This window comes from Harpia harpyja, chromosome 9 (assembly GCF_026419915.1).
Source record: "Harpia harpyja isolate bHarHar1 chromosome 9, bHarHar1 primary haplotype, whole genome shotgun sequence".
NCBI lineage: Eukaryota > Metazoa > Chordata > Aves > Accipitriformes > Accipitridae > Harpia > Harpia harpyja.
This window is the reverse complement of record NC_068948.1, coordinates 1,567,619-1,595,264: the sequence shown is the minus strand read 5'-3', so window position 1 is coordinate 1,595,264 and position 27,646 is coordinate 1,567,619. Positions and strand designations below refer to the sequence as shown.

At 44.9% G+C, this 27,646-nt stretch overlaps 1 protein-coding gene across 1 annotated transcript in view; it reads right to left on the bottom strand.

Annotated features, from left to right (window-relative positions):
- FANCA (FA complementation group A) overlaps positions 1–24,048 on the bottom strand; it is a 39,802-nt gene extending 15,754 nt beyond the window's left edge. Inside the window, exons 1-24 of the mRNA XM_052796489.1 lie at positions 23,847–24,048; positions 23,157–23,263; positions 22,108–22,180; positions 21,482–21,624; positions 20,775–20,870; positions 17,923–17,996; positions 16,667–16,776; positions 15,842–15,924; positions 15,357–15,390; positions 12,910–12,976; positions 12,197–12,309; positions 11,168–11,244; positions 10,566–10,707; positions 9,853–9,986; positions 8,725–8,835; positions 8,180–8,275; positions 8,025–8,084; positions 6,465–6,553; positions 5,993–6,053; positions 5,846–5,895; positions 4,617–4,693; positions 2,632–2,736; positions 1,910–2,052; positions 1,323–1,393 (exon numbers count right to left, since the gene is read on the bottom strand). Of these exons, the coding sequence (XP_052652449.1) occupies positions 1,323–1,393; positions 1,910–2,052; positions 2,632–2,736; positions 4,617–4,693; positions 5,846–5,895; positions 5,993–6,053; positions 6,465–6,553; positions 8,025–8,084; positions 8,180–8,275; positions 8,725–8,835; positions 9,853–9,986; positions 10,566–10,707; positions 11,168–11,244; positions 12,197–12,309; positions 12,910–12,976; positions 15,357–15,390; positions 15,842–15,924; positions 16,667–16,776; positions 17,923–17,996; positions 20,775–20,870; positions 21,482–21,624; positions 22,108–22,180; positions 23,157–23,263; positions 23,847–24,048 (2,318 nt within the window). The remainder of the gene's footprint in view (positions 1–1,322; positions 1,394–1,909; positions 2,053–2,631; positions 2,737–4,616; positions 4,694–5,845; positions 5,896–5,992; positions 6,054–6,464; positions 6,554–8,024; positions 8,085–8,179; positions 8,276–8,724; positions 8,836–9,852; positions 9,987–10,565; positions 10,708–11,167; positions 11,245–12,196; positions 12,310–12,909; positions 12,977–15,356; positions 15,391–15,841; positions 15,925–16,666; positions 16,777–17,922; positions 17,997–20,774; positions 20,871–21,481; positions 21,625–22,107; positions 22,181–23,156; positions 23,264–23,846) is intronic.
- Positions 24,049–27,646: the final 3,598 nt, after the last annotated feature.

The following is a 27,646-nucleotide window of genomic DNA, read 5'->3' as shown; positions in this document are numbered from 1 at the left end:
TTGCTGTTTTCCTACAAAGCAATTTTCCCCTGAAATGTGGACCATAATGTTATCAGTTAATATGTATAATATGATTGAAATAACCAGGGAACTGCTCAAGTACTGTATACAGCCCCCATCAGTTAATATTTAAAATAGGGAAACAATAACTAGACATGATTTAGGGTTTAGGAACTAACTATTAGACAATGGGGCTTTATGTTTATGTCAGAAAAGGTAATGGATTGTGGTCTGGTCAATAAACCTTGAAGAACCACTTGGAACTGCCAAGACAGAGTAAGAAATTGGTAAAAGGTAATTCCTACAGGGGGAGATGGTGACCACCGACTCATTGACCACCTACTCAAATGATACCACCTACTCAAAAGAAGACAATGAAGGAAGGAAGAAGACAGAGTCTGCGCACCAATTTACACGAGAGGCTAAGAAGAAAGAACCAATCATTAAGGGTAATAATAATGAATATGTATTACTTAAGTATATAAATGTAGGAATTTTTGAGACAAAGGTGTGCTGTCTTGAGACAGGCACCCATTCATGCGCATCAATGAAATTAATTTGAAAATACCTCAACTCTGTGTGTTATTGGCTTGCACACCAGGTAAACGACAACAATAACGTTTACAGACTTCTGTTACATCATGAAAGAGATGGCTATTAATAGAGTCCTTCCAGTGGCAGAGGAATGCTACCTCTCCCTCCTCATACAGGCCAGAATCAAACTGAGTCACTTGAATCACTTCCAGGGGTAAGAGGGGATGGGAGGCAGCTAGAAGGTGTATCATGCTGCTATTCCTGTGCCTGCAGCATTAGACTTTATGCCTCACTCATTTCACATTAGATATGGCATTAGGGATGAAGGCTGAATGTGCCAAAAGCACTGAACGTGCCAAAAAGACACCCCGAAGACACATCAGTGCTCACTGTCAAAAGACAAGCATTCTCCTCCCCTGATCTCTAGTGTCAGCCAGCAAATAATTGCTGGACAAAAAGAATTTGCTCCATTCCCCACCATTCAGCTGAAAACGCCAACCTGAGCACGTAGTATCTGTGGAAAGTTTTTATATGTTGTCACAGAGCCAATTGCCACCTTTTTCCAAAGGGATCAGTAATGACAGAGGAGTAACATATTTTATTTACACATATACATCAAAGCACATTAGTTCTTAGATTACAGAATACTCAGGATAAAGCAGCCTGCAATTGCCAGCCTGGTACAGTCGGTATAAACAACCAGAAGTCCCTCCTCACCCCTGGACAAGTGTTAGAATTCTAGCGTATTAATGAGTTTTGATTTCCCCGCTCTTTCACTTGCATCTTACCTGTCAGGAGGGTTAAAATAGGAAGCAGCTATTAGGTTTTGGCAGAACGATGTCAGCAGAAGATCAACAACCTGGAATAAGAGACCCACTGGTAATTCCTACTTGTTGGGCTGGATATCTAGATCTAGTTTTGTGCTGCATGTGTGTGTGTGTGTGTATATATATATATATATATATATATATGTATATATATAATGTTTCCCAACATTAAAACAAGGCAACGAATTGGTTAGTGACAGTCACTGCAAGTTGTACAGATCCACTGGCACTAAGAAGAGATGGAAAGTTAAGCCTGTAACAGCTGAGGAATGATCCCAGCACACAACAAATATCTAGACAAGCCTGGTGAAGAAAGCCTAGCTCATCACAGGACTGCTCTGATAGAATATATCTCTAGATCTCACCACCAGACACCCAACAACTTCCAGGAGGTTAAAATATATGCATAGTCTGTGCACAAGGTAGACAAAAGGAGAAGAGTATTTCCTGTTCTCCACAGACAAAGCAACCTTTCACAGGGACTATCCAGATGCATTTTTACCTACCCAACCCCACTAGTTTCTCACCCGAAGCCAGATGGTACTCACACTCTGATGGCTGGGTTCCAGCCTGGGGGCAGAAATATCAACTTGGATTGGAGAATTCAAAGTAGCAGCTTCATTCTCATCACTGCTGTGACCCAAGACGCTTTTGAGTCTGTCAGAAATCACTGCAATCTGTGCTGGCACATCTGCAGGAAGGTAACAGGAGAAGAGGAGAACCAGGACAGAAGGCATGAAAGATTTTACAGCTCCACATAAGAGGAAGAAGTAGTGAAATATATACTCTAATTGATCAGAGCCCAAAGCATGTTATGAAAAGCTTTAATGAGCAAAAAATGTTAGCTGGAACACAGCGATCATCATCTTCATTTTAGAAGACAGCATTGTTTTTTCCCAGTACTACTACCAACACACATCAAGAATAGTTTTTCACACCAGAAAGGAAACAGCCTTCAAAAGGGGGCCCAAGTGACCAGGCAAGCCCCAGGAATGGGGCTGCCAATCTTGGCAAAGATCAGGGTGGTACCAAGCGATCATCACAAAGATGCAGACCTTAAGTTCTGAACTCAAGCATGGGAAATACGTCAGATATTAAAATATATATATATTCATAGCTGGAAGGATTATACAGATCTGAAAGATTACCATCTTAAGGTACCAGCGGCAAGTAACTACTACTGCTGCTTTGGCTAGCATTAGCCACATTTTATTAATGCAGCTTTTGTAACAGTCAATTATGGGTAGTTATAACTTGCCTTCCTGCATACCTTCGTATTTAGCCTTGTCCACAATCAGTGTCCTTAGTTCAGCCAGTTCAGCCTTCAGCTGCTCAACAGGCTCTTTGGAATGGCTGGTCTCTACTTTTGATTCATCTAGACAAGTAAGAGAGAAATGCAACACATCATCCTCACCCTTGTGCAGTACATCAGTTCATAAAATGCATTCAGCAATTTCTGCATACGTTTTCTGTAGAAGCAGTATTTACTTTTCTGTAAGCTATAACAGATCCCCAAACCGTCAATCTGCCACATATACAGTTTTGTTTTTACATTCAAAATGTGCTATTTGATTAATCATTTATGAGTTTATGCCTAGTTTCAGAAAGGAATTCAGTTTTTAAAGACAAGAGGCAAAAGAATTCTCCTTTCAGAGTTCCCTTCCTACTTGCTTTAGCTCTCTGCCCCTTACAGAAACATTTGCTGACCTCAAAAGACTGGAACCAGTCTCAAAATACAGAGACAGACATTACAGCGTGAATACTACGTCATCAGCTTCTCCTCAAGCCCAACACCATGCAACATCTCCAGATGTTACATGTTAGTCTATTCTGGGTTTTGTTTAAAAGAAGAAATAAAAGGAAATTCCTTTTACCACTAGAAAGAGAGTGCCACCAGCAACAAGCTGCCACAGCACAGCCCCAAAAACCACCCGTACAGTTCGTTAGACAGGAACAGCGTCTTGTACATGGGCCAGAAATAACTCAACCATGAACAAGAGCAGTAAATAACAAAGGTTAAATTAATACTTGTTATAAACACACTGTAAAGCAACAAGGTGTTAGGAGACTGCTGAGTCACTTTTATGTGCAAGAATGAGCACTAACGAACAGGGCAGGCTTACAGCTGACCAATACTCAGTCCTGCCCTAAATCCAGCCTCTGTGCAAGAGCCCCAGGGATGGATTAGGATGCAGAGGATGGGATTAGGACGCAGATCAGGCCGATCAGGATACAGGGGACACAGCTCAGCTTAGGACATGCCACTAGAGGTCACTGGCAATTCAAGGACTCCTGCAGAGCCCTGGCTGCCCGTTGGGAATCGGGCTGATCCGGGCACACAGGGATCCTTCATCCCTGCCGGTTGCCAGGACAACCTCCGCAGCCAGACTGCTGCACATCTGCAGTTCCCCAGGACTGCTTTGTCACGCCTCTCGAGCTACAGCATCTCCAGAAAGCTTCAGATGCCCAAAGTGCCCTGAGTAGGAGTCAATCACAGATCTGTCTCTGTACAGAGTACACTTATCGCCACCACACTCTGGGAATGATCTCTGCTTGCTAGCCTGACCTTTTCATTTCGTATAAACCTGTGGTGAGGATGTTGCCCGTTTGAAGATACGTTTGAAACACTCATTTGCTGAAAGAGATAGGAGAGCTCATTAAATATCTATTACACTGACACACACTGCACCAGTAACGTGGCTACAGTGATGGGACCCGAAATTAGTGGGGCCTTCCCACCCAAACACATGTAAACTATGCACTGCAATCCCTTTGCCGCTGGCTCCATCCCAAGCCCCTCCTGTTTCCCCAGATCTCAGTCACACACAGTAATCCATTGTTAAAAGAGGACGATGGTAAGTTCAGGCAGCACAAGTGCCATTACGCAAGGGATCAACACAGCAGGTTCACACCCCAGGCTAGCCGGAGCTGAGCAGCATTCAAGCTGCAAACGCTGATTCATGGAGATGTATTTGAGCTAGATTTAAATCAGCTAGCTCAGGCATCATTTGCAGCCTCAGCACAGAGCTACGCATGGACTGCAAAAATCCCACCCAAGCAGGATAGGCAGAGAAAGTCATTACGAGAGTAACTATTTAATACCTCAATAAGACATAAAGAACATACACATATTTACATATAGATTAAAGACCTAATCAGCGGTAACTTTTTGAAAATTTTCAATTCAGGAGGGCACCAATGGAAAAATTAACTTTTCTTCAAACTGATCCATAAGTAAATGTTATATTTTTTTACCTTGTAACATTTTCTCTTTCATAGCACGACAGGCTTGCATGTATGTGGAGTACAAGTTTGAGGGTATTTTATCAGCTCTATAATAATTAAAAAAAAAAAAAAAAAAAGAGACATTTATTATACCGCATAACCACATTCAAACTTCAGCTTTATTAAATATAAGCATAAACAACAGCTATGCTATGAAATGTAATTACAGAGGCTCCAAAGCATACTGAGCATCTGAAGCATTTTTTAATCATCATCTGACATGAGGACCAGAAATTTATATCCAAGGCTTTCATAGCAAGTATTATACATGTGTAACACACACTACACAAAAACAATACTATGTATATCATTAATGCATGTATTAATACCTATTTCATATATAGTACGTGTCTAAGATCACATAAGAGTGTAAGTTATATGACACACAGTATTCACACATCTAAAACGCTAACATGATGGAGACCAAAGTTTTACCTCTAACACTTGCTGGGCAGGCATTCAATACTAAAAACATTACGTGAGGCTTCCTAGAACTCAGCTGCTTCTCTTACAACTTTAATTTAAAAGAAAAAATCCAGTCTTTTTTAGAGTCAGGCTGGAATGACAAGGCAGAGCCAAATGCCTCATTTGTAGGCAGTGTTGCAAACATTTTTTCTTCATGATAGGCTACAGAGGAATTACTGGATTTAAAACAAAGCTGCTCCTGCAGTGCAGAAAAGCACTTTTAAACATGCACACAGGACAATCTTGAGTTCTGAGAGGGGCTGCGTTCTCCTGGGGCATTATCCTGGCGTCCCGTAAGAGCAGCTCATAAAGCATTAACAGACATTTAAGTTTCATCTTCCACTTCTCCCATATCCTCTCCCAAAGAGAGGAGAGCTTTTCACAGGGGTCTCGTATTCCTGGTGAAATTTTATATTCAGCAGTATCCTCCAAAGTTTGCATAAAAACATATCTGGCCTGCAGTCAGAGGGCTGCATGGGACTTCTTCTAGATAATGGTTTCACAGGGGCTAGAGGACTAATTACAGAACTGAAGACATTCACCTATACAGATAAGCTACCCATCCACAACCTGCAAGCCACAAGCCTGGCCGCAAAGCCCTGCCAAGAGGGTTAGCCAACACGCAGGGTTTTGTAAACAAGGTGTCAAAGCCTCCAATAATCTGATGTAAAGTCAAATGTTCTAAAGAGAAAGTCCAGAAGCACAGAAAAAAAACCACTGGGAAGTCTCAATACCTCTTTAAAGAATCTATAAAAGCCATGCGTGCATCTGGGGTTTTAGGGAGCTGCAATAGAAAAACAGGCAGGTTAGGCACAAATTACCTGTCTACAAACACACATCTAGATGGGAGGATCAAAAAAAAGCCAAAACCAAACACTAACCACACGTGGCCTCAGCAAAGCAGGAAGAAACCAGGAAGTATAATATGGTCGCCTGAAAATACTGAGACAGAAAACAAATATAGCAAAATATTAACAATGCCAAAGCTGCAAAGTACCATTTTGTTACCTCAAGAATTAATTTGGCTCCTGCAAATAAGAAATATTCATGGTAGCATGAATAACCACAGACAAATCAAGTTCAGATTAACCAATAGTTATTCATTTCTTTAATTTTGCTTTTTATTTATTATAACAATTGTGGACTTCTCTTGCAGATGTGAATATGCCTTTTACTCTCTGCACAAATAACCTCTATTTAGATGACTACTGAGGAAGTAGATAACATGGGGAGAATTTCCCAAAACCTCCTTTGCTCACATTCTCAATTTTTCTTGTTTTGTTATTTTGATTTGGACTTGACTTTTATTATTATTATAGCTGAAAACAAAAAGAGTTCAGAAGCACACGGTACCTGGCTTCTATCACAGAGGTTGGGATCTTCCTTGTGTTTTCAAATATCTGAAGGGCCTTTTCAACGTCACGAAGTGCCTGGCCCTGGGGCTGGCTCACACAAGTAACAATGAGAGAAAGATGTTGTGAGAACTCAAGGACAACGATAATCTTCCCTCCTTATTTTTTCAGGGTTAGTAACAGTTGTCTGTGCTGTGAAGGGAAGTGACTGAACAAACACAACTGAATAACAAGAACTATCTGATACACAGAGTAAAACTGCAGGATGGAGAAACCAGGCCTGAACCATCAGCCTGCCTCGATAAAGCTGTTATAAATAACAGCTATTCTGGGTCAGCCCAAAGGTCCATGTTGTTCTGTATGCACCTCTTACAGCAACCGCAGCATATACTCCTGCTTAACATCACATTGTTTATTCAATTGTCCCCCACGGGGACAGTATCTTTTCTGTTCTGGATTTGGTATATTGTTATTCTATTTTAGTTCATACATTTGGAATTAAGACCCATAATCTTTGCTTCCAGCCCATGCTACTACACTCCAGGCAGAGGTACTGCCACCCCGGGTTTCTCTTGTTCGAGCCGTAAGACAGCTTAAGACTGCAACAACCCGGGCCAGTTTCTCAACAAACAGATCAGACTTGGAAGAAATTAAATTAAATCTTCACTTATGACTTTCAGTTCATCACAGAACTAGATTTCATTGCAGTACATTCAACTACCTTGTCACCAGCCTGTATTTCATGTACTCCAGCTAACTGACTGTATAAATAAGGCCCCCTAGACTGCCATACTTGTGATCAATATACAGGAAGGAGCAATAGAGCCAAATGCTTCCTTATCAATTATTGTCGTTACCCAAAACTTATCATGAACCACACTGTGAAACTGCAGACTGTAGATTCCCTCCCCAAATCTCCTTTAAATATGAACACTTTGAAAACAACACCAAATAGATGATATGCTATACTGAAAAGAATCAAGATACATATAAAATGCTTTCCTACATGATCAAATCATTTGGAGCAAAGCCATAGAGGGAAGTGTCACTATTGTAACATGCTGGTCAATCAGCAGAGCTAATGCAGCCCCAGTTCCTCCAAACCTGTGCTCTGCATCCCCACACCATACAACACCATTAGATCTCCCTTTGTCCCTTAAATCCTCCCCCACAGAATCTTCCATTTATTTTCTATACCCCACAGTACAGGATGGGCAAGAGGTAACCAGCACTTTCCTGCTTCAAACAGCAGGTTCTGACTGGATGGCTAACGAAGGTGCTGCTTGGCCAGTACCTGGCTGGCTAATTGCTGAGTTCCTCTACGGCATCATCATGGAATACTCATCGCAGTCTGTTTGTCCTCTGTGTAAGTCTAGTTTTCATGAAATCTGGGGAAGAGACTGCATTTTTATGGCCGCTAACCCCTCTGTCTTAAAGCTGGAGAAGATTTGGCAGCATGCTCAAACTTGGTAGGAATGGCAGACAGGTGGATAACCTAAGCTCTTTTGCAGAGGAAAAGGGGCATGACTGATGAGAAAACTGTTAGACAGACCAGCAGTACCTGCACAGATTCATCTGTGGAAGACAAGTCTTCATAGAGCCCCATATCTTCTATAGCAACCTGTGTGAGGTTAGAGAGATGCATATGGTCGCAACACAGCTATTATTTTGACAGATCCAGAAAGAACTCTTCTCAAAGAGACAAATTTTACTAACCTTAAGGTCAGCCAGTCTGGTTTTAGCCAGAGTGATGTATTCCAAGAGAATGGACCGATGTTTTGTTGGCACAAAAGGCGGGTACATTATATGGACCTGAAATGTGCAATTCACAAGATTTGCCATTTTTACAGGAAGTTTAGTGTAAAATTTCAGTTAATGTTTACCACCAGAGAAGATGTTATTGCTTGTTTTAAGATAAGCCACTTTCATGGCAACTGACATGCAATTTTTCCCAACAACAACAACAAACAAAATCACTGAAATGCTTAAATTTAAACTCCATGAGAGGAATTCTCCTTGTCAAGTAAATAAAAGAATCTTTTACTTCCTTATTTCAGGGAGAAAAGGGTTTGAATAATGTATCAGAAGTAATGCAATTACTATAACAATATTAACAATATGCTGAACCTAGTCAGATACATAATGCAATTACTATAATAACAATAATAATAAGCTGAACCTAGTCAAAGGCACAAGTATGTTCACTTTGGAGCAGTTCTGTATCAGTCTTTAGAAAACCATCTCTATTAGCATCTTCTGACCTTCAAGTATGGCGCTGCTTCAAAGGGCACTAGCTCTGACAAGAACTCAAAGAGGAAGACCAGAGCTTTCTTACTGCTCCCGTGGTGACCACCAGAGCTCCCAAAGGAAGCCTGAAACAGGGGAAAAAGACAACGCAGCCTTTCAGTGTGGAGAGAATCCCCATCCCAGCAATGCCGTAACTCAGCGCACAAATCCCAGACATCCGTTACAGATACCTGCTTTCTGTCAAGAGAGTCTTTCTGGAGAAAAGGCTCCAGAGAAAGTTTATAGAAATCTCTATGGAAGTTTTCTTTGAGTTTCTTTGTCCAGTTTCCAGAAAGCCTGCCATGTCATGCTCAAAGTTTGGTCTGATACACTACCATGAGAACTCTTAGAGGAGTTAAACAAGGCAAGACCAAAATGCACCAAAGGATTGAGATTCATGAGGGAACCACAAATTTGCCAGTTTCTACACAGCTTTATCTGAGCATTTCAAGGAAAATAAGCCAGTCAGAAACTATACAGAACATCAGCAGTTTACCTTTTGATACATCCTGAACACTGTATCAGCAAAGGCTGAGCTTAGATTTGCAAACTCATAAAAAGGAATTTACAGGTTTAAATTATGTGGAGATTTGCATACCTAAAATACCTACATGTTTACAACTAAAAGCTAACAACCAATTATCTATAAGGTCAAACACAGCAATTACAGCTGCATGCAAACATCCAGGAAATAGGAATGCTTCATCTGCAATAACCTACAACTTATGCAAGAACAACAGTGTTGGTTATCAAGATACTGAAATACATCCAAGATTATGATTATAACAGGAATTACATGTCTGCATTCCTGACAAGTAACTAGAGAACAAGATGGACTTAGAAGATGAAAGAAGGGAAAACCAAAGAAAGCCAAATAAATATATTCTTTGCAGACACAAAGGCAGTAATAAATATTAAATCACTCCTAATACCAATACAATCACTTGTTACTCTTTTCCGCACACACACCACCCCCTCACCCCCCTCTAATTCCTGGCTATCTGGTCTGAAATTAGGCTTTTGCTGTGCAGCAGAACATTCCTTATGCACAGGTTTCTCATACTTAAAACAAAGATTACCAGTCAGGCCTCATCTAGTCTTACCTTAAACCATTCAGAGTAAGGCATGAACACAGCAGGGCCCTCTAGAGCAGCCTGACGAGCTATCAGGAATGCAGTGATCATATTTTCCATATCATAATTCTCAAAGGCCTTTATCAGGAGATGTCTCAGTAGATCTAGAAACATAAAACAATAACCTCAGACTTTGCTCTTGACAACTGTGCTGTAATTTTCTACAGTAAATGAAGACAAATACCTGTGATAAAACATCTGCCACATAAAGAAGGATTTGTGTTGCAGCTTGGGGAACCTTTGGGACTCATTTATATTTTTTCATGCACTTTTAACAGTCAAATACTCTAGGATTTCAACCTGCAAGAATTGCAGGGAGTCCAGCAATGAGATAATCAGCAGGCAACTCTAACAAACAAGGTCTGCTAGCAAAAGTGAGATAGAAGAACTAAGCTTCAGTAATCACTACTCCAATTAATAATGAAGGTAACTATCAAATAACCACTCTTAGCTGTACAGTAAGTTTGAGAAGTGTCAGGCACAAGGCCTGGCATTCACATCGCCTCTGACACGGAATTTCTGAATGGAAAAATCAGATTTTCTGCTGTTCTTTTCCATACAAGAATCTCAAAACAGCAACTATGAATGACTATGCTGCTACACCAATCAGCATAGTTTCCCTCTGCAGTACCTGAGAAGCAACAAGTACACATTAGCTTGCAGGCTTGCCATTACCTACTTACCTTTGAACAGCTGCTCAGCCTCAGCCTGACAAACTACCAGCGTGGAAACACAGGACAGGACATGCTGCCAGTTCACTTCATGAGTCTCCAGGACTTGCTGCAGCTGGCAGATCAACTCCTTTGCACTGAATGCCGTGAACATCTGGAAGAGCAATAGCAATTCATTTTAGCTATGATATACAGCCACTCATTAAGTGAAATACACTGTCAAGATTAACATGCAGATGTCTTTTGCAAGACTTCTGAAAAAGCTATCCTGCATACATCTTTTGCTTCAGCTTTCCAGGGCTAGGTATCATCCTGGCTTGGAACCAGCATTGGCTAAAATGAACAGTAATATTCCAGTTCTTTCAGCAGTCATGTCATATTCTGTAACAGTGAAAATTCACATCTTCAATTGTTATCTTTGTTCTCATTAAGAGCTTTGCACAAACAAAAATCCCTGTAGTACTTTTTCTTCATGCTTCCTCCTGCCTACAATTTCTGGCAGCTGGTTCAGATTCTGCAACTGAAATGCACTAGTTCTAAATAATCTCACTTCAGATATTTCAATGAATATAAACCCAACATAAAGTTCTCTTTGTGAAACCAGGAAGACATACTTTGCGATACAAGGTAGTAAGCAGTGAACAAGTTCTTGTAAAGCTCCACTCTTTCTGCATATGGATGGCATCACACACTGTACTCAGAAAAAGAAAAGTTTACTCTTTAGCGATAGGTTTTAAAATACACCCAAAATGCATAACTTAACCACACAAGACTTCCCTTGGGCTTTGGCAACCAGATACGTTAAAAACTGCTAATTGAAATCCTCTCTCTCCAATTTGTCTTTGGAACACGGACTGTGGCAACAAGGACCGTGCCATTTCACTACCGCACCGTCATCTCAAAGCTGTTCTTGTGATCACACATTCGTAGGCCAACATAGCACATGCACACAGAATCAGCAAGGAATCATCTTTTTCCTCAATAATCTCTTTGAACTGGAAGGCAGCAACAACACAGCTCTCCCACACAACAGGCAAGCAGCTCTAAATCATCGCTCAGAGTGATTTTACCAGACATTTTGTAGTCCAAACATATTTCTTCCTAAAAACATCAAGCTTCACAATTACCAATCACGGATTAGAAGCCTTCCTGCCTTTATCTCTAATCTACCAAAAGAAACACCCAGTCAGCAGAGAAAGGCCCCGTCTTGTGCATAAACCCAAACACACACAGGGGCCAGACTATCTTAGCTGCAAGTACTCTCTGCAGCACCACCTCTCCCACCCAGTTTCTCCTTCGGCCAGAGCTCCCCCACGTCTCCTCTGTAACGGCTGCTATTAGATGTTACTCCAAATATCTGTTCGTGAGCTGTTGGTTGAAGCTCTGTTTGAAGGCACTGATTTTCCACCTAAAGTTTTCTCCTGAACTACAGCCCTCTAAAGCCCAGACCCCAGATGAGTTTGTTTTTGTCTGATCTGGCACCCTGCTTATATAGACCCTGGGAAAGAGCTGGGGAGTCAGGCAGCTTCTCTGGCTCTGGGTCCCCCAGGCTGGTCTCCATTTAGCAAGGCCCGGGTGGGATGGAGCTCCGGACACACAATAACACACCCTGGAGACACTCACTTCTCCCCGCCTGTTCCTACCTTTCAACAACGGGTTGTAGGTAAGGACTTCGGTCAGGGTGTGTCTAAAAAACTGCTGCAAGGAATCCAGATGAACCGCACTTTTATAAACTGACACATTGAACACATTCAGCCTACAAATGAAATAGAAACAATGCACAGGAAGTATGATCAACCAAGTGCTGATTAGGGTGAATGACTAATTTTTCTTCTACAACCTATCTTATCAAATTGCCAGAGAGATATACTTTTTCGTATGTATTTCTAAAAATCTATTGGTTACTCAACATTATGTAGCTATTAGATTTACAAACTTTCTAATGTATATCCCTGCACAGGACAGGAGTGAATGTTGACATGTACAAAGTAGTTAAACAAAACCGGTTTGGAAGCAGGAATTGGAGGATGACGGCACCTTCCAGGTGTTTCTGCTCAGAAGCAGAGGGAGAAAACTTGACAAGGGAAACTAACCAAATGCCAAGAAGGTGCTCCAAGATTGGTTCCAACACTGCCAGAACACCCTTTCCTACCTGATACTTATCTTTTTACAAGCATTTTTATTTGCACATATTTTATTAAAGAGGAGAATACTAAACATCAGTAGCGCTGGGGCGGTGGTGTGTGTGTAAATAAATTTTAAAAAACCCACAACATTCCCCCTATTTCAGTAACAAGTGTAACAGTGGATAAAAAAAACTCCTCCTGACATTATTCAGAGGAACAGCATTTCTTACCAGAACCTCATAGCTTGCAATGTGGAAACATCTTCCTGCTTCTCTTTACCAACAGCGTCAAGCACCCCTGTACCCCAAAATAAAAACACAAAAACACAATGAGAGAAATGGAAAGAACTGTGACACTAAACACACAGGAACTAACAGGAACAAGCAATCTGTGCACCGTTAGGAAGGTGACCCCATTAGGGAAATGTGCAGAAGCCATTCAGCAGCATTAAATTCTTACGAAATTTTTTCAAAAGTGACACAGACTCAAAAACTATTAACACTAACCTTGAACCAATTCAAAAGCGTTCCCAAGAATGTGCTAATAATTAAGCCATCTAAAAATGCACATAAATTAGTATTCAATTTCCAAACTCAATCCTAATTGTGCAGTGCATCTCCAAGTGTGAACACTGCAAAGCTGCATGAGAGAAAAGTCTGTCTGGAGGCAGGGATTTGCACAAGCAAGCTTTGAATTAACAACCCCTGGAAACAATGGTTTTAACTGTCCTCGCCAAACAAAGAGCACGCTGGTGTAAGCGCCACACATTTCTAACAGCAGTGGGACTTCAGGTTACATTTGCTTAGCAGAAAGTCCTTCAAAAGCTAGATCTGCCCCAAAATGACTGGAGAAGTCAAACAGGTTGGTGGCTTGCACAGCACATTGCCTTGACCATCAGCCTACACCACTCAAAGCCCACATACTGAGACCCTTTGCTTTACAGCGTGCTGCAGCAGCAGTTTTTCTGTTTCTTGTCCCATCCTACCTTTAAAAGCCTCCTAACAGTTAATACTGATCTGGGGCAGCAAAACAGGCGTCCCTCACATGCATTTCGTGAGGCAGTCCAGTGTTAATACGTAATACTCTCCTCCCCTGCTGAGGAATACTTTAAGGTTAAGTAGGGGAGAATAGAGAAAAGGAGATAAACTCTACTTATCCTCGGGCACAGGAGTTCAACACAGCAAGATCAGTACTATGAAGTACAGTGCTCCTATGCTCCTCTCAGCCTGTCCTTCTCCTCCTGTGAAGGTCTTCATTAATAGTGAATTATTTTACATAAAGAATCCTAATGTTCTTCAAAGCAGCTGATTAGTTAAGTGAAACCCCTCAAAGGTGACCCAAAAGTATACGCTAATAAAAATACCTCATATAAAACTCGTTTAATATAATTTTCAGACACACAGACTGCAAGTCGGTCAGTGGCAGTGCAGGCTGCAAAAACGTGAAGGTCAAATGAAGAGCAGGTTAGCAGACTCCTGTCTGACTGCCAACAGCCTGCTTCTCTTCCTGCAAAAATCCCCCTAGTCCCGTGTTTATAAGGGTTATTTTTCAAGTACCAACACTGTTAAAGGGCCACCCGAGATGGGACTCATACATATTAAATAATAAAGCACTTCTCTTACAGCTTTCCCCTTTTAGAACCACTCCGCAAGGTCTGTAAAGCATCTCTGTCTACAGACAATGCGCCCTGCGAAAGGTGGGGTAAGGGATAAGGCTGGCAGCGCCCACGAGAGACTCAGAATGGAGGGAGCAGTCCTGGTGTTATGTCCTGGTTTTCGGTCATCTTAGAGCAGAGGAAAAGCTCTAACCTCTGCAGTAGCACTGAGCATGTTCCTGAAACATGCCAGCAAGAAAAGTGGTAAAGTGCTGTCACTAAGGAGACAGGAAAGTAACAGCAGCCGCGCAGATTATACTAATACACTGGTGTCGGGAACATGAGGAGGTGTAAGGGAACGCTTCCTCTGCTGTACAGCAGATACAGCAATTTACCATGAAGATCATCTGTGACATCAGACAAAAAGAAACCCTCCTGTATGTTTAGTCTTTCTGCATCGGGATTTGCAATGCAAATCAGGCACTGCTACGCTTGGGCTCTCAGCAGCACCATCAGGACTGCCCAGGCCAAAACAGGCACGTTGTCCCTGGGACAGTTCTTGAACACTGGCTGTTTAAAGACTACACATGTACATTAGATGTCTTTGCTCAGCATTTAAAACAAACAAAAAAAAGTTTCATAAAACAGTCTGCAAATCCAAACTGTGAGCCAGCAAAATAGCCTACTTGCGCATAACTTTGTAAATTCAACATTTAATTTACTAAGCAGAAAAACATTATGCAAGCCTAACCTCTGTGCTACAATTGTTTCCAATCAAACTTGTTAAAAATCAGATCAGATAGCTACCTAATGTTGCAGCTGGGAGCATCAAAATGAACTAGCATAAAAGGCAGAAATTATCTGCAGTGTTAGAAGACACTCACTTTACAAGAGTGAAGGGGAAAGCGGAGGCACATAAAATCAGTGACATAAATATTATGCATAACAAAGGAAAAGCATCCCAGGCAAAGGATTTCTCCTTAGAGATTTAGCAATGCCCTTAGAGATTTAGCAAGGAACAAGGAATGTAAGTCTAGCAAACAGCAGTGACTGCACAAAGCTAGGAATCACAAAAACACTTACATGTCAACATTCTTCGCAAGACGGCATGACAGATCTGTTCAAAATTGACAAATTAAGACCATTTAGAGTTTAAAAGAGCTATAGTTATATGCAGAAAAAGTAAATTGACTCAAAGAAAGAGTTTTGTCCCTCTTAATTTAAAGCTTAACTTTTACCTCAGGCTCTACTGTAGAACAGATACAATAGACCAAAGGGCAAGCATTTCCCATGCTTACCAGCACTCCATGCCTCATATTCAAATGGAAAAAAGGTGAAACCAAGGAAGCTCAAAAAGCCCTTGATGTGTTACCTTGAAGAAATCCTCCATACAAAAAGACTCTGTTCTGGTTTCACCATTTCCTCCGCATCCACTCCAGCACCTGGACCACCACCCCCTTCTTTGTTGCTCTAAGCTCTGATCTATTTACACTCAGGGAGGCACAGAGGTGTATAATGGAACTACTTTTTTAAACAACCGTTTGTAAATAGGTTCATTTTGTCCTTACATAGGGGACATTCTTGAATTCCAACTTCCTTCCCAGCTCCGAAGTTTGCTGAAAGCCATTCTGAAGAAACAGTATTGCAAAGTCTGCAAATCAAGAAGGAATTAGTGTTTCAGCATCTCCCTTTCAATAAAGATCACTTGCTCTTTCGCCTCACCATCTGTCTCCCAATAGGACTAGTGTCTGAAAAGCCTCATTCACTACACAGCAGTCAGCAGGAATCATTTATTTTCTTGGAGTAAAATTACACCCAGGCAAAAGGACCTAGAACAACAGACGGCAAGGAGCACAGAACCTTAAAGGATTATAAAGGCTGAAGAATTTACAGGTGTTATGCTCTATTACCACTGCAGAACTCATATGGGTTGTACCTGACCAACTGCACTGGTCCAAAGGTCTGACTACAGCTCCTCAGTCAAATGGTGTAGTGATTTTTTTCTAAACAAAACCACAAAATAAATAATAGAAAATGACAGGGGGGAAATGGAACTGTTAAATATTTCTGGTCCAAAATATCTCAGACACTTTGCAGGAGCATCACACTCTCAATATATCATCCCTGGCCCCATACACCTTGCAACTACACTTTCTTGTGATACTGTAACTCAAGGGGATATAGAAATTCAAAACAATTATCTTTGAAGGGAAAAAAAATTGCTAAATTCACCAAATATAAAAATATATTCCCCTGACTGAAACGGGTAAGAAAATGCAAAGTGAGGCCTCTGTTCTTACACCTCCAAGCTTTTGACTTGCACAGCCCCTGCTGCAGGCTGTGCAGACCAGCAGCCGGGCCCCGCTCCACCAGCGCCCAGTTGAGTGCCTTGCCTGAGAGAACGTGCCCAGCGAGCTCCACATCCCCGGAGGACTCCACCTGCTCACAGAGGCCACAAAGGCTGTCGCACAGCCACTCCACCACAGCAGGGGCAGCCGGGTTGCTGAGAACAAACAAAAGCACATTCAATTCAATCCTTCCTGCTTCTTTTACGGCTTGGGTTTTTGCTCCACCATCCTCTTGGACTCAGGAAAGAACCATCTGTGCAGGACTCTGCCCTATATGTGGCATTTCATTTCTTTAATTTGGACCAGCAAGAGCTTTATTTGCTTTATAAAAAGATTCTACAACAAGCATATCCAAAGGAAAAAATACATGTGAAGTTGTGTGTTCAAGTATTTCCTCACAGAATGGTTTGGGTTGGAAGCAACCTTAAAGATCACCTAATTCCAACCCCCCTGCCTTGGGCAGGGACACCTTCCACTAGACCAGGTTGCTCAAAGCCCCGTCCAACCTGGCCTTGAACACTTCCAGGGATGGGGCACCCACAACCTCTCTGGGCAACCTGTTCCTGTGCCTCACCACCCTCACTGTGAAGAATTTCTTTCTTACATGTAATCTAAATCTACTCTCTTTCAGTTTAAAACCGTTACCCCTTGTCCTATCACTACACTCCCTGATAAAGAGTCCCTCCCCATCTTTCCTGTAGGCCCCCTTTAAGTACTGGAAAGCCGCTCTAAGGTCTCCCTTCTCTTCTCCAGGCTGAACCACCCCATTCTCTGAAGATTAACTCTGCCAAATCTCACCAAAATGTAAGGTTTTGGAAAGACAGAAGCACACAGCTTCTGCAAAGCAAGACTTCTCATCAAGACCAGCACTAATTTTTATGGGCTAAACAAGTTTCCAAAGCAGACCTGGAGGCACGCCCAGATGAATTGAAGGAGCTGGGTGACCTAGTCCTTTCCCACACTGCATGCTAACTACCCACACCCACTGCAGCAGTGAAACAAAGCGCTAGATAAAGCATCACCTAGGACGGTCTGCAGTGGTGGTTCCCACCGAACCATTTCACTTCACATTGCGGCCAATTCGGCAGCCATTGGACAGCCAGCCACCACACCTTAAACTGTGCTACTTAACCCAGAGTAACCGCTCAAACCCAGGGTAACTTCTTAAATCCTGCTAATCTGATCACTTGCCAGCACCTGACTATATTCTTAGTCCAGAATACTCATGACTAATCCCCGATTACATTTCAATAGGCTTTAAGAGATTAAATACATCTGCAAACCTATATACCTCTGCTCACCTCTCCAGCAGCTCTCCCAGTCCAACAATGTTGCCTCTGTGCAGGTGCCACACAGCTTCCAGCACTGGAGGGTCCTAACAAGATGTCACAATTAGGTCATAGTCTGTATTTTGCAGTTAACATTAACATTTGACTAACATAAACTATACATAAAAACTAAATTCCGTTTATTCAAACTATCCAGAACTTATTGAAATTAAAAACCGACAACATAGGAAATACCAGATGAGGAAAGATTATATTTGATTTTTCCTTCCCACAAATTTTGAATGGTTTAGAGTTGTAGATACATCACCATTTTAAATTTTCATGGTCAAGTGATAAATATATCCATCTTTGTCCCCCTGAAATAATGCTGATTCTGCATATTCAAAGGAACACTGAATATCCCAGAAAACAGGTAACACCACTAAGTTTCAAGTCTTCTTAATTCAGATCCAGAAACAGATTAGAGAATTATCACTTAGCCTATTAACTGTTTATTAGTCTCTGAAGCGAGTTTGTTGCTCTCCAATCCATTTTCCAACAGGAGATGACAGAAAGAGACACTGCAACTGTATGGGCAGAGGCCGATAGACACAGAGGAAAAAAACAACACTGCTTGCGCAGTCCTGCTGCTGAATGCCAGGCTTGCCGTCAGCAAAATCAGCACCAGGCATTGCTTCCATGCAGATGAAACTGCACCATTCATGCCTCCCTGCAACATCCCTTCCAGCTCCTGCCTGGAACAGCATGTCCTGGAGAATCTTATGTGTCGTGGTTTCAGCTGGGATAGAGCTAATTTTCTTTCCAGCAGCTGGTATAGTGTTATGTTTTGGGTTCAGTATGAGAAGAATGTTGATAACACACTGATGTTTTCACTCTTGCTAAGTAGTGTTTATACAGAGTCAAGGATTTTTCAGCTTCTCTTGCCCAGCCAGCAAGAAGGCTGGAGGGGCACAAGAAGTTGGGAGGGGACACAGCCAGGGCAGCTCACCTAAACAGGCCAAAGGAATATTCCATACCAGGTGACATCATGCCCAGTACAGAAACTGGGGGGAGTTGGCCGGGGGTGGGGAGCAGATCACTGCTTGGGAACTAACTGGTCATTGGTCAGCGAGTGGTGAGCAATTGCATTGTGCATCACTTGTTTTGTATATTCCAATTCTTTTATTATTATTATTGTCATTTTATTATTGTTATTATTATCATTATTAGTTTCTTCCTTTCTGTTCTATTAAACTGTTCTTACCTCAACCCACGAGTTTTACCTTTTTTTGTTTGTTTGTTTCTCTCCCCCCATCCCACTGGGTGGGGGGGAACTGAGTGAGCGGCTGCATGGTGCTTAGTTGCTGGCTGGGGTTAAACCATGACACTGTCCTAGCAAAGCAGGACTCCAGGGTGCAGCAGTAACTTCTGCTCGTTTCAGCCTCCATACAAAAACGCTCCAAGTCAGAAACAAAATCTTCACACCTTGTGAAGGAAGAGGTGCTTGGGAGTCTTGGGCACACAAGCCATTCAGGAGAAAAGCCAAAGCCCCACAAGATTTCTGCAGCAACCAGCAGCTGCCTTGTAGCATGACCCTAGACTCCCCCACATACTTTTACTTGGACAACCTAATTCTTTACTGTAACAATCTCAATTACACAGCAGCACTTGATCTCCATGTCTACCTGAGAATGAGGAGATCTTAATCAGCCTACAAAACACACAGGATTCTATTTTCAGCCCAGGATCAGATATTTGAGACTAGAGCATGCCTCTTTATCTTGACAGATCAGCCTCTTCCTTCTTTCCCACCAGAGCAGGGAGCAACCAAAACCATCCCGCTCACAAAAGCCCTTAACTCCACTTAGAGCATCACTTATCTTAAGAAAACAAACCACCCAAATGAAATCAAGACAACACATTTGTGAAGCAATGGGACCTGTTATCTACTATCGTATTTCTCTCAAGCTGTTTTCTGCGTGAACTCACTTTGGCTTATCACCATTCCCAGATAAATAGAGCGGAGAACCAGAATGCCAAAGATGAACTGAATATTGCTGGCAAAGCACATAAAGGGCTTCTGGGACCGCGCCACCCCACAGCCAGCTGGGAGCTTCAGCACTGTCTGGTCAATTGATCTGGATTGCTTAGCCCAGACAGCAAACCTATGTGCCAACTGATGGAGAGTTATTAGCATATTTCACGGATAACAGTAAGGCAGCGAAGCTAAACAGAAAAGAAAATGATACCCCCAAGCTTCTATTAACTGTGGTGTCACCTCGGATGAGTTTAATCCCATTACCCGTACTGTAACTCCAGACACTATGCCCTTCCTTGCTGCTTCCTAGTGAGAACCAGCCATGCTGAGTACAAATGGAAAGAGTTAGACATCTCCTTTGGAGAGGCAAGAATGCTGCTTGCCTCACTCCCTAAAAACTAACGCTCAATCACCAAGATGCTGTCAACTCTCCTTTGTGGCAGTTTCTCAGAAGTGGCCACGCAATTTTAATAATTCACCTGCTTCCAAACCTCTAATAAGCCCTTTTCAAAAAAGCAAATCTTGCTACAGAGGCAAGGAAGCTCCCAGTGAACTTGCTTTAAAGTAAACAAAACAAACAAAAAAACCCCAACATTTATAATTCAGTTCATGCTTTTAAAAGGTCAGAAAGACCACAGTCGTTCTCAAGAGGAGTTCATGACTGCAGTCGACCATGAGCAGAGGTGAGCAGTGGCAAGAAAAACACCGAGGGAAACTGAACAGAGATCACAGCACTTCACTAGTCCATTTAAGTTATCCCTGGCCTTCAAGGGAGAGGAGGGTTGAAAACACACAGGTGAAGTCTAAACAGTCTGTAACACAGCAACATTTCTCCATGAGTTCTTACCTTCATTTTCCACATTTCTTGACAGAAGAGCGAGCGACAGAACACATTGTTTGCCAGCAAATCCTTGACCGTTTGAAGCAAGCAAGACAACCTCTTCTGGAATAACCCCAGAAATGAAGCAGAAATAATTTCCTTTGTAAATAATGCATTCTTAGAAAAACAATTTGTTACTTTTCCCTGTTTACTGTTTTTTAAAGGCTTGAATAGTAGAGAGAATTCATGGGAAAGGCCCAAACTTTTCCATCTTAAGGCTGAAGTAAAGGCAGCCAGGCTGACAGCAGTGACACCTGACAGCTCCTCAGAGGTGAATTGAGCCAGCAGCCACGACACAGCTTTTGTACGGATGGCCATCGCCACACCTGGCTACACCGCAAACTGAGACAATTGATAAAGGTGGAATCGTGGCTTAAAGAGACCAAGTCTGAGGTACACCAGAGGTGGTAACGCAGGATCTGCTCAGAGACCTGTGTAACGCTGCACTTCAGCAACAGACAAAAAACTTAATTTCCAAGCTGTCAAAACCAGCCGCTTTCCTGTATAGGAGAAGAACATCATACTTCTGTGAGCATATTGGACACATAAATGAATAATCAGCCGCTCAGGTCCTACATGTTTGGGTGACTTTATCAGAACAGATAAACTGGGTTTAAAGTCAAACCTAACAATACCATTTTCTTGATAAACTAAATGTAAACCTTTTCCCTTACTCTCTGGTCCAAGTTCAGCAGTGGGACTTGAAAGGGGCTTGCAGAAGCCTGGCAGATCCGCTCGATGTTGGTAACAGCATTTTGGGCTGCCAAGATTGCTGTGGGTACACCCAATCTTGAGGCCTGTTCCTGCAGCACAGAGACTAAAAAAAAAAAACCAAAAAACAAAAAAAACCCAAAACAAACCACAAAGCAGAAAGCTGTCAGCACGGGAGAAAAAAGGGTTTGAACACATGACTATGAAGACAGAAGCCCAAAGTCTTAAAGTCCTTACAGTACAGATGTTATTTGTTAGAAATCATTTTTATTTCCATGTATCATTCCTTTACTGTACAAAAAACAGGGGCAGAACAACCAGGGGCAGAGGTGGAGTATCCTCGCTAAGCAGATTTTTGTATTTTAGTCTTGTAGGGCTCACAGTAACACTTTCAAGTAATCAAAATATTTAATGATCAGACCTTGCCAGCGGCGAGTCATCACTGAACAAGTAAGAAATGAGTAGCCAAGCAGGAAACCAGAACAATGAAAAGAAAGTAAAACTGGGATTGCATTTAACAGGCAGAAATTCAGTACATAAAGAAAAGTTCTTTCCCACATCTGTCTCCAATAGATACTCTTTCACTCACCTATAAATGATTCTGACGATACTTCCTGGTGCTCTACACCACCCTGTCCACCTGGCTTGACTGAATCTTCCACCTGGAAGCCAAACAAAAACATAACAGTCTTAGCTGTCTATTACACACATTTCCAAACCTATTCCCTCTAAAGTATACTGAGCAGCCCTGGCATTCTTGGGGGCTGGAGCAACTGAAGTGAAATTAACGCCAAGCTCTCACATAGTCATGATAAACCAGAGATTTCAGGGTACTTTATAAGAGGCTTAAGTATAGTTATCTTCATTTTATGCAGAGAAAAGAAGATACAGGTCAAAGTTACTTGTCCCCAGTCACCCAACAGATCAGCAGCAGCACCAGGAACAGAATTTCTGTCTTTCAAGTCCCTTCTGTGAAGTCACGCTGACATAAATATTTGATGAAACATGTCAAAATGTTGGATCCTTTTCTAGTTAAATCCCCTTTTTTCCTTTTATAAAGACAAATATTCTGTACAGAAACATCCTTGTGGCTGAACTGTGGAAAGTATTTGAATAGTCTATTCAAGTTACCAAAATCAAAAGCTCTCTCCAGTGCGTGAGGAGAAGGTAGAACATGGCCCAGCCAGAATGTTGGCTCAAGTGCCTATATAGGCAAATGACATAGGTTTTCATAAAGACAGTCACATTAGTCAGAAATGGTTGGTAATTCAAAGAAAACCCAATAGTCTCTCCTGATTTTTTTTTTCCCCCTATATTCACAAGAAGCCAGTTCTGACCCCAAGGAAAAGGTGCTGGATTTCCCTTTGTCTCAAATCCAAACCATGCTTAGCCATTTTTAGTCTGCAACAATAAAACAGAGGAATAAAGGAAAAAAAAATCTCATTTCTGCAACACAGATCTCTAAACTTCAGCTTATTCCCACAGTGTTGTTTTTTCTTTTCACTTATCATGAAAACTGTGTTCCCAGGACATTCATTCTACAGTTGCCCTAGGAAGGGCCCTGGAGGAACCCACCTCCAGCTGGCATGTCCCACGATCCCCAGCCTGACCGATACACCCCAAACTGCCCACTCCTACCTCCAGGAGGAGGTCATTCAGGTTCTGATGGCAATCCAGAAGGTGCAGAGACGCTTCCTGGAGCTCTGCTCCGCTCCTAAAGGCGCTTTTTCGTTTCCTGGCTCTCCCTGCTGAGAAGTTGGGATTTCTTGTATAACCACAGCTTGCTCTGACAGCCCCCAGGGACATCTCCCTCTCTTTGCTGCTACAGTACACATCACTGACGGGGCAAAGGTGGCCCCGGTCAGACCCTCGTTAGCTGGCAGCACAACAGGAGCAGTGCAGGATGTTTCTGACAGGTCTGCTCCGGGCAGCTCAGCAGACAAAGCCCCATGGCCTTCAGCATGAGCAGCCCAGCACAGCCAAGGACCTGCCAGGCACTGCCAGCCATCAGCCTCCAAAGGCCCTTGGCCCAAAGCAAACAAAGTGCTGCCCTGACACCCCCGCCCCAGGAGAGGAGCTACAGCAGGGCCACAGGAAGGCCACCAGCGTTTGGGAGAGGGTCCCTGGGAGGAGCAGGGGCAGCAGAGCTGAGGAGGAGCTGAGGTGAGGGGCTGCCAGGAGCCCAGAGCACCACACAGGCCGGAGCAGCGGGGTATACGAGGGTGGAGAGGGGCCATTCACCCCTCCCTTTCCCTCCGCTGTCCCTGCGGGAAGCGCCAGGCCAAGAGCTCACTCAGAGGAGCCCCGGCCTACCCAGCCCGCACCTACCCAGCAGGTCCTTCCATATCCTCCCGCCCGGGCCCGCCATCACGGCGGCCCCCGCCCGCTTCCCGCCAAACAAACCCGCCCGCCCTGCGCCGCCATTGGCTGCCCGCCGGGGGACGCCGCCTCCGCCCATTGGCTGGAAGCGCGCTGTGGTCCCGCCTACCCTACCGCCATCTTGGTAGTGGCGGAGGTGGGGGGCTGCCATGTTGGGGAGGGCGACCGGTGCCGATTGTGGGGGGGGGGAGCTCCTGTGTCAGGCGGTGGGGCGGGATGGCTGAGGTGGGATGGGGGGGGACACACTCCGCAGAGGCTGTTCGCGGCAGTGTGGGGGGGGTGGCTCACCGCCACATGGCCACCAGGAGAAGGAGCTTTCCCCTGACACACCCTGAGGGGCATCAGCTCGGCTGGGGGGGGCTCACAGACCCGCACAGACCGGCCGGGCTTCCCTGGGGGACGAGGGTGCTGCGGGCCCCTTGTACCACCCAGGGAAGGGGACCAGAGGAGGCTGGAACTCCCGAGGGCAGAAATCACCAGCCGGGCATTGCTGGGGGCAATAAAGGTTTCGGAGGGAGCAGTGTGGAATTCCCACAGGGATTTTTCCCCGGTTGCCTCTCATCTAATCCTTCCCCGGAGATGAACGGCTGCTGGTTAGCTGCCGTTAGCGTGCCCCGCAGAGGGTTCGGGGCGGGAGGCGGCAATTCGTTACGAGAAGGATGGCGGCGTATGGGCAGGTGGACAACCCCGGGGTATTCGCCGTCGGGAGGCTGGCTTCTGTTCGCAGACGTTGAAGAGGCCGTGCTGGAATTGGCCGTGGGATGTTTTTATTGCGGTGGAGCGAGCGAGTCAGCAGCACTCGCTGCCCAGGGCCGGAGAAAACATTTCCCGGCAGCGTTGCGGGAGCTGAGGCTCCAGGTCTGGCCCTGGCGGTGCGATGGGGTCCCCCAGCCAGCCTGCCACCGTGCCAGAAAGTCACCGCAGCGCCGAATCTCGGCTTGGGGACAGAGAGCGAAACCCTTCCCAAATTCCCATTTCTGAATCGCTTTGAACCCCCAATTCTGGCGCTGCCTGGGGAGCCGGGGGAGCCCCGAGCCAGCAAAGCAAATCAAAACCTCTCCCTGCCAGGGGGGACATCTGCAGGGGGCTTGTTTCGCAGATGGTGGGGATGGCCTACGTGGGGGAACGGAGGACACGGGTGACAGCTGAGGGAGTGGGGACGCGGGTGGGAGCGGGGCTGTGGGACGTAGCACCTCCGAGTTGTCCCTGGGAAGGCACAGCCGGGAGGAACAGGCTCCGAGGGGAGCGGGAGTACTGAGTCAGAATGGGGGTCGGTACCGGAGGAATTGAGGGGGGCGGGACTGAGGTTAGAGCCGGTAATTAACGTGATTAAGAAGCCGGAAGGAGTCATCTGCAATAGAATGAAATATTTGCATCACTAAGGGAAGGGAAGGGAAGGACCTGCCTCCAAACATCTCGGAGATAAGCAGGGAAGAAGAAAAGGAATTTTTTAGCAAGGTACAAAGAGATAAAAAGGAGAGCATGGGATGGGGTAGGGAGGGTAATTTCGGCTGGAGGTGAGGGGAAGCTGCCTGTCTGTGAGCTCTGAGGTCGGCACTGCACAGCCTCGGGGGCTGAGCTGAGCTCCAGCCACCGGGACATGTCCCGGGAACGTGGGGGCTCGGGCCCACCGGGATGTCCGCTGTCCCATCCTCCCCGAGCATCCCTGGCTCCCTGCAGGCAGGCCGGTACCCGCGTCCCGAGTGTTGCAGAGCCCCACGTCTGTGCGGTCTCACGCTGCGGGCCAGGGATGCCATTGCCCACGGGTGGCAATGGAACAGTAAATGTCTCTATTACCAATACTGCCGGCAGGTCTCTGCGGCCTCGCTGGCTTACTGGCCTGCAAAGCTGGTCTTGCTATATTTAATCCTTCAATGCATTATCTGTGAGGTACACCAAGTTAATGCAGTCTGTGCAGAGAATTGCTTTTAATTAAAATATTAATGAAGACGACTCTGGAAAGGAAATGGAGCTTTAACAAGCGCTCTGTGATTCAATCTCTCTGCCTCTCCAGCCGCTGAGCCCTTTGCAGCGCCTTGCTCTCCTCCCGCAGCAGGACAGATCTGGCAGAGCCCGGCTGTGCTGGGCAGCAGGACCAGGTACGGCTGCACCAAGAGCAGGGTCTGGCCCAGAGGCAGTAATGTGGGACTGGCAGCTCTGGAGAAGGGCAGGAAAGCCTGCGGGCTTGCTCCCCTTGTTCAGAGAAAGGTTTAGCCTGGCGGCTCGCACCTGGACAAGAGGTGTGCGAAACCCCAGAGACCTTTGCAATAAAACTGACTCCACAAGGCAGACGGCTTTGCAGAATCCAGCCTGATCTCTTCACGCATCACACCCGTGAGCCACGCTTGCCTGGCAGGAACGGGCTCATCCATGTCCCGGGTCCTCCTCAGTTGCAGTTGAGGACAGGGCTGGCCACCATGCTCACAACCCCATTGCTTTCATCAGGAGCATGGATCAGCGTGCTCGTGCTCCTCCAAAGGGATCACTCGGCATGGCTGGCCCCAGCAGGCCATCTGACCTGGAGCTTGGGTTTCTGGGGTGCTCCAGAAGTTTATTCATGCAGAGAGGAGGCTGGGGAGTTCTTACAGCATCTGCGCCCCAGGAGCCTGGTACCTCCTGGCAGACAGCAATGCTGCAGACCCGCTTCTGCACCAGACCAGCGTGTAGGGCACCAGTGGTGAACGCAGCAGGACAGGGCTTGGCATCCCCCTCAGTGAGACTGAAGTGCCAGTCTCGGGGCCGGGGCTTGATTGATTCAGGGCTGGCCAGGGTGTTTTGGGGAACCAGAAAGTCTGGGAGCAGCAAGTGGGCCATTACACCGGGTAGTCAGGGACTCATCTCTGGTTTGACCTAAGAAAAACTAGGGGGAAACCATCACCGTGGTGGCCAAACCGATGAGAAACCCTCTGAGGGGGTGCAGGGAGGTGCAGCCAAGAGCTCGGCATCGCTGCCCGGAGCCAGGGGCTGCACACCAGGCAGTGATGCCAGCAAGCTCCTCGAAATCCCGACCACATCTGAGGCCAGCACGCAGCACGCAACAAGAGTGACCTACCTTGTAAAACACTCTCTCCTTTCATGGTCCCCAGTTTATTGCAGCATCTAAGGAAACTGGGATAGGTGCGTCCAACCCCACGGGTGCTCTGCGCACTCATCTCAGGTCCCTGTGGCTTTTTAAGGAAATTTTTTGCATATGACAGATGAAACCCATGTGAATGTATTACCTGCAAACACGGCACACAGCACGCAGCCCTGCTGCAGGCTGCTGGGAAAGGGCTCTGCCCTCCATCCCGGCTCCGCAGCCGTCTCGCTGGGGCATGTCCTGCTTCGATGCCACGGGTGGCAGGGAGGCGGGAAATCTAACCCTCCCGTACTGCTCTGCAACCATTTCCCAACCTGTTCATTTTTTTTCCCCTATTTCTTTCATTTTTAATTATATTTCCCCTATGGACATACACACTTGGCTTTTGTTTGATTTTTTCCAAGACGGTAGCTTTTAATTACATCTTGATTTCATATTAATTACAGTTTTACCCAAAGCAAAGGGCTTTGTGCTTTAGAATTCAAATGTATTCCCATTAATCCTGCAGGTTGGGTTATCACCGCCTTCAAACGCCGCGCGTCCTCCCCACTTCTATCCCCGACGGTGCCGCCCTGGCTGTGTCCGGAGGCACTGGCAGGTGTGTGCGGCGCAGGAAAGCCGGCAGCCGGCTTGGCCCGGCACGGACCCGCTGTGGCGGGCAGCACGCGCA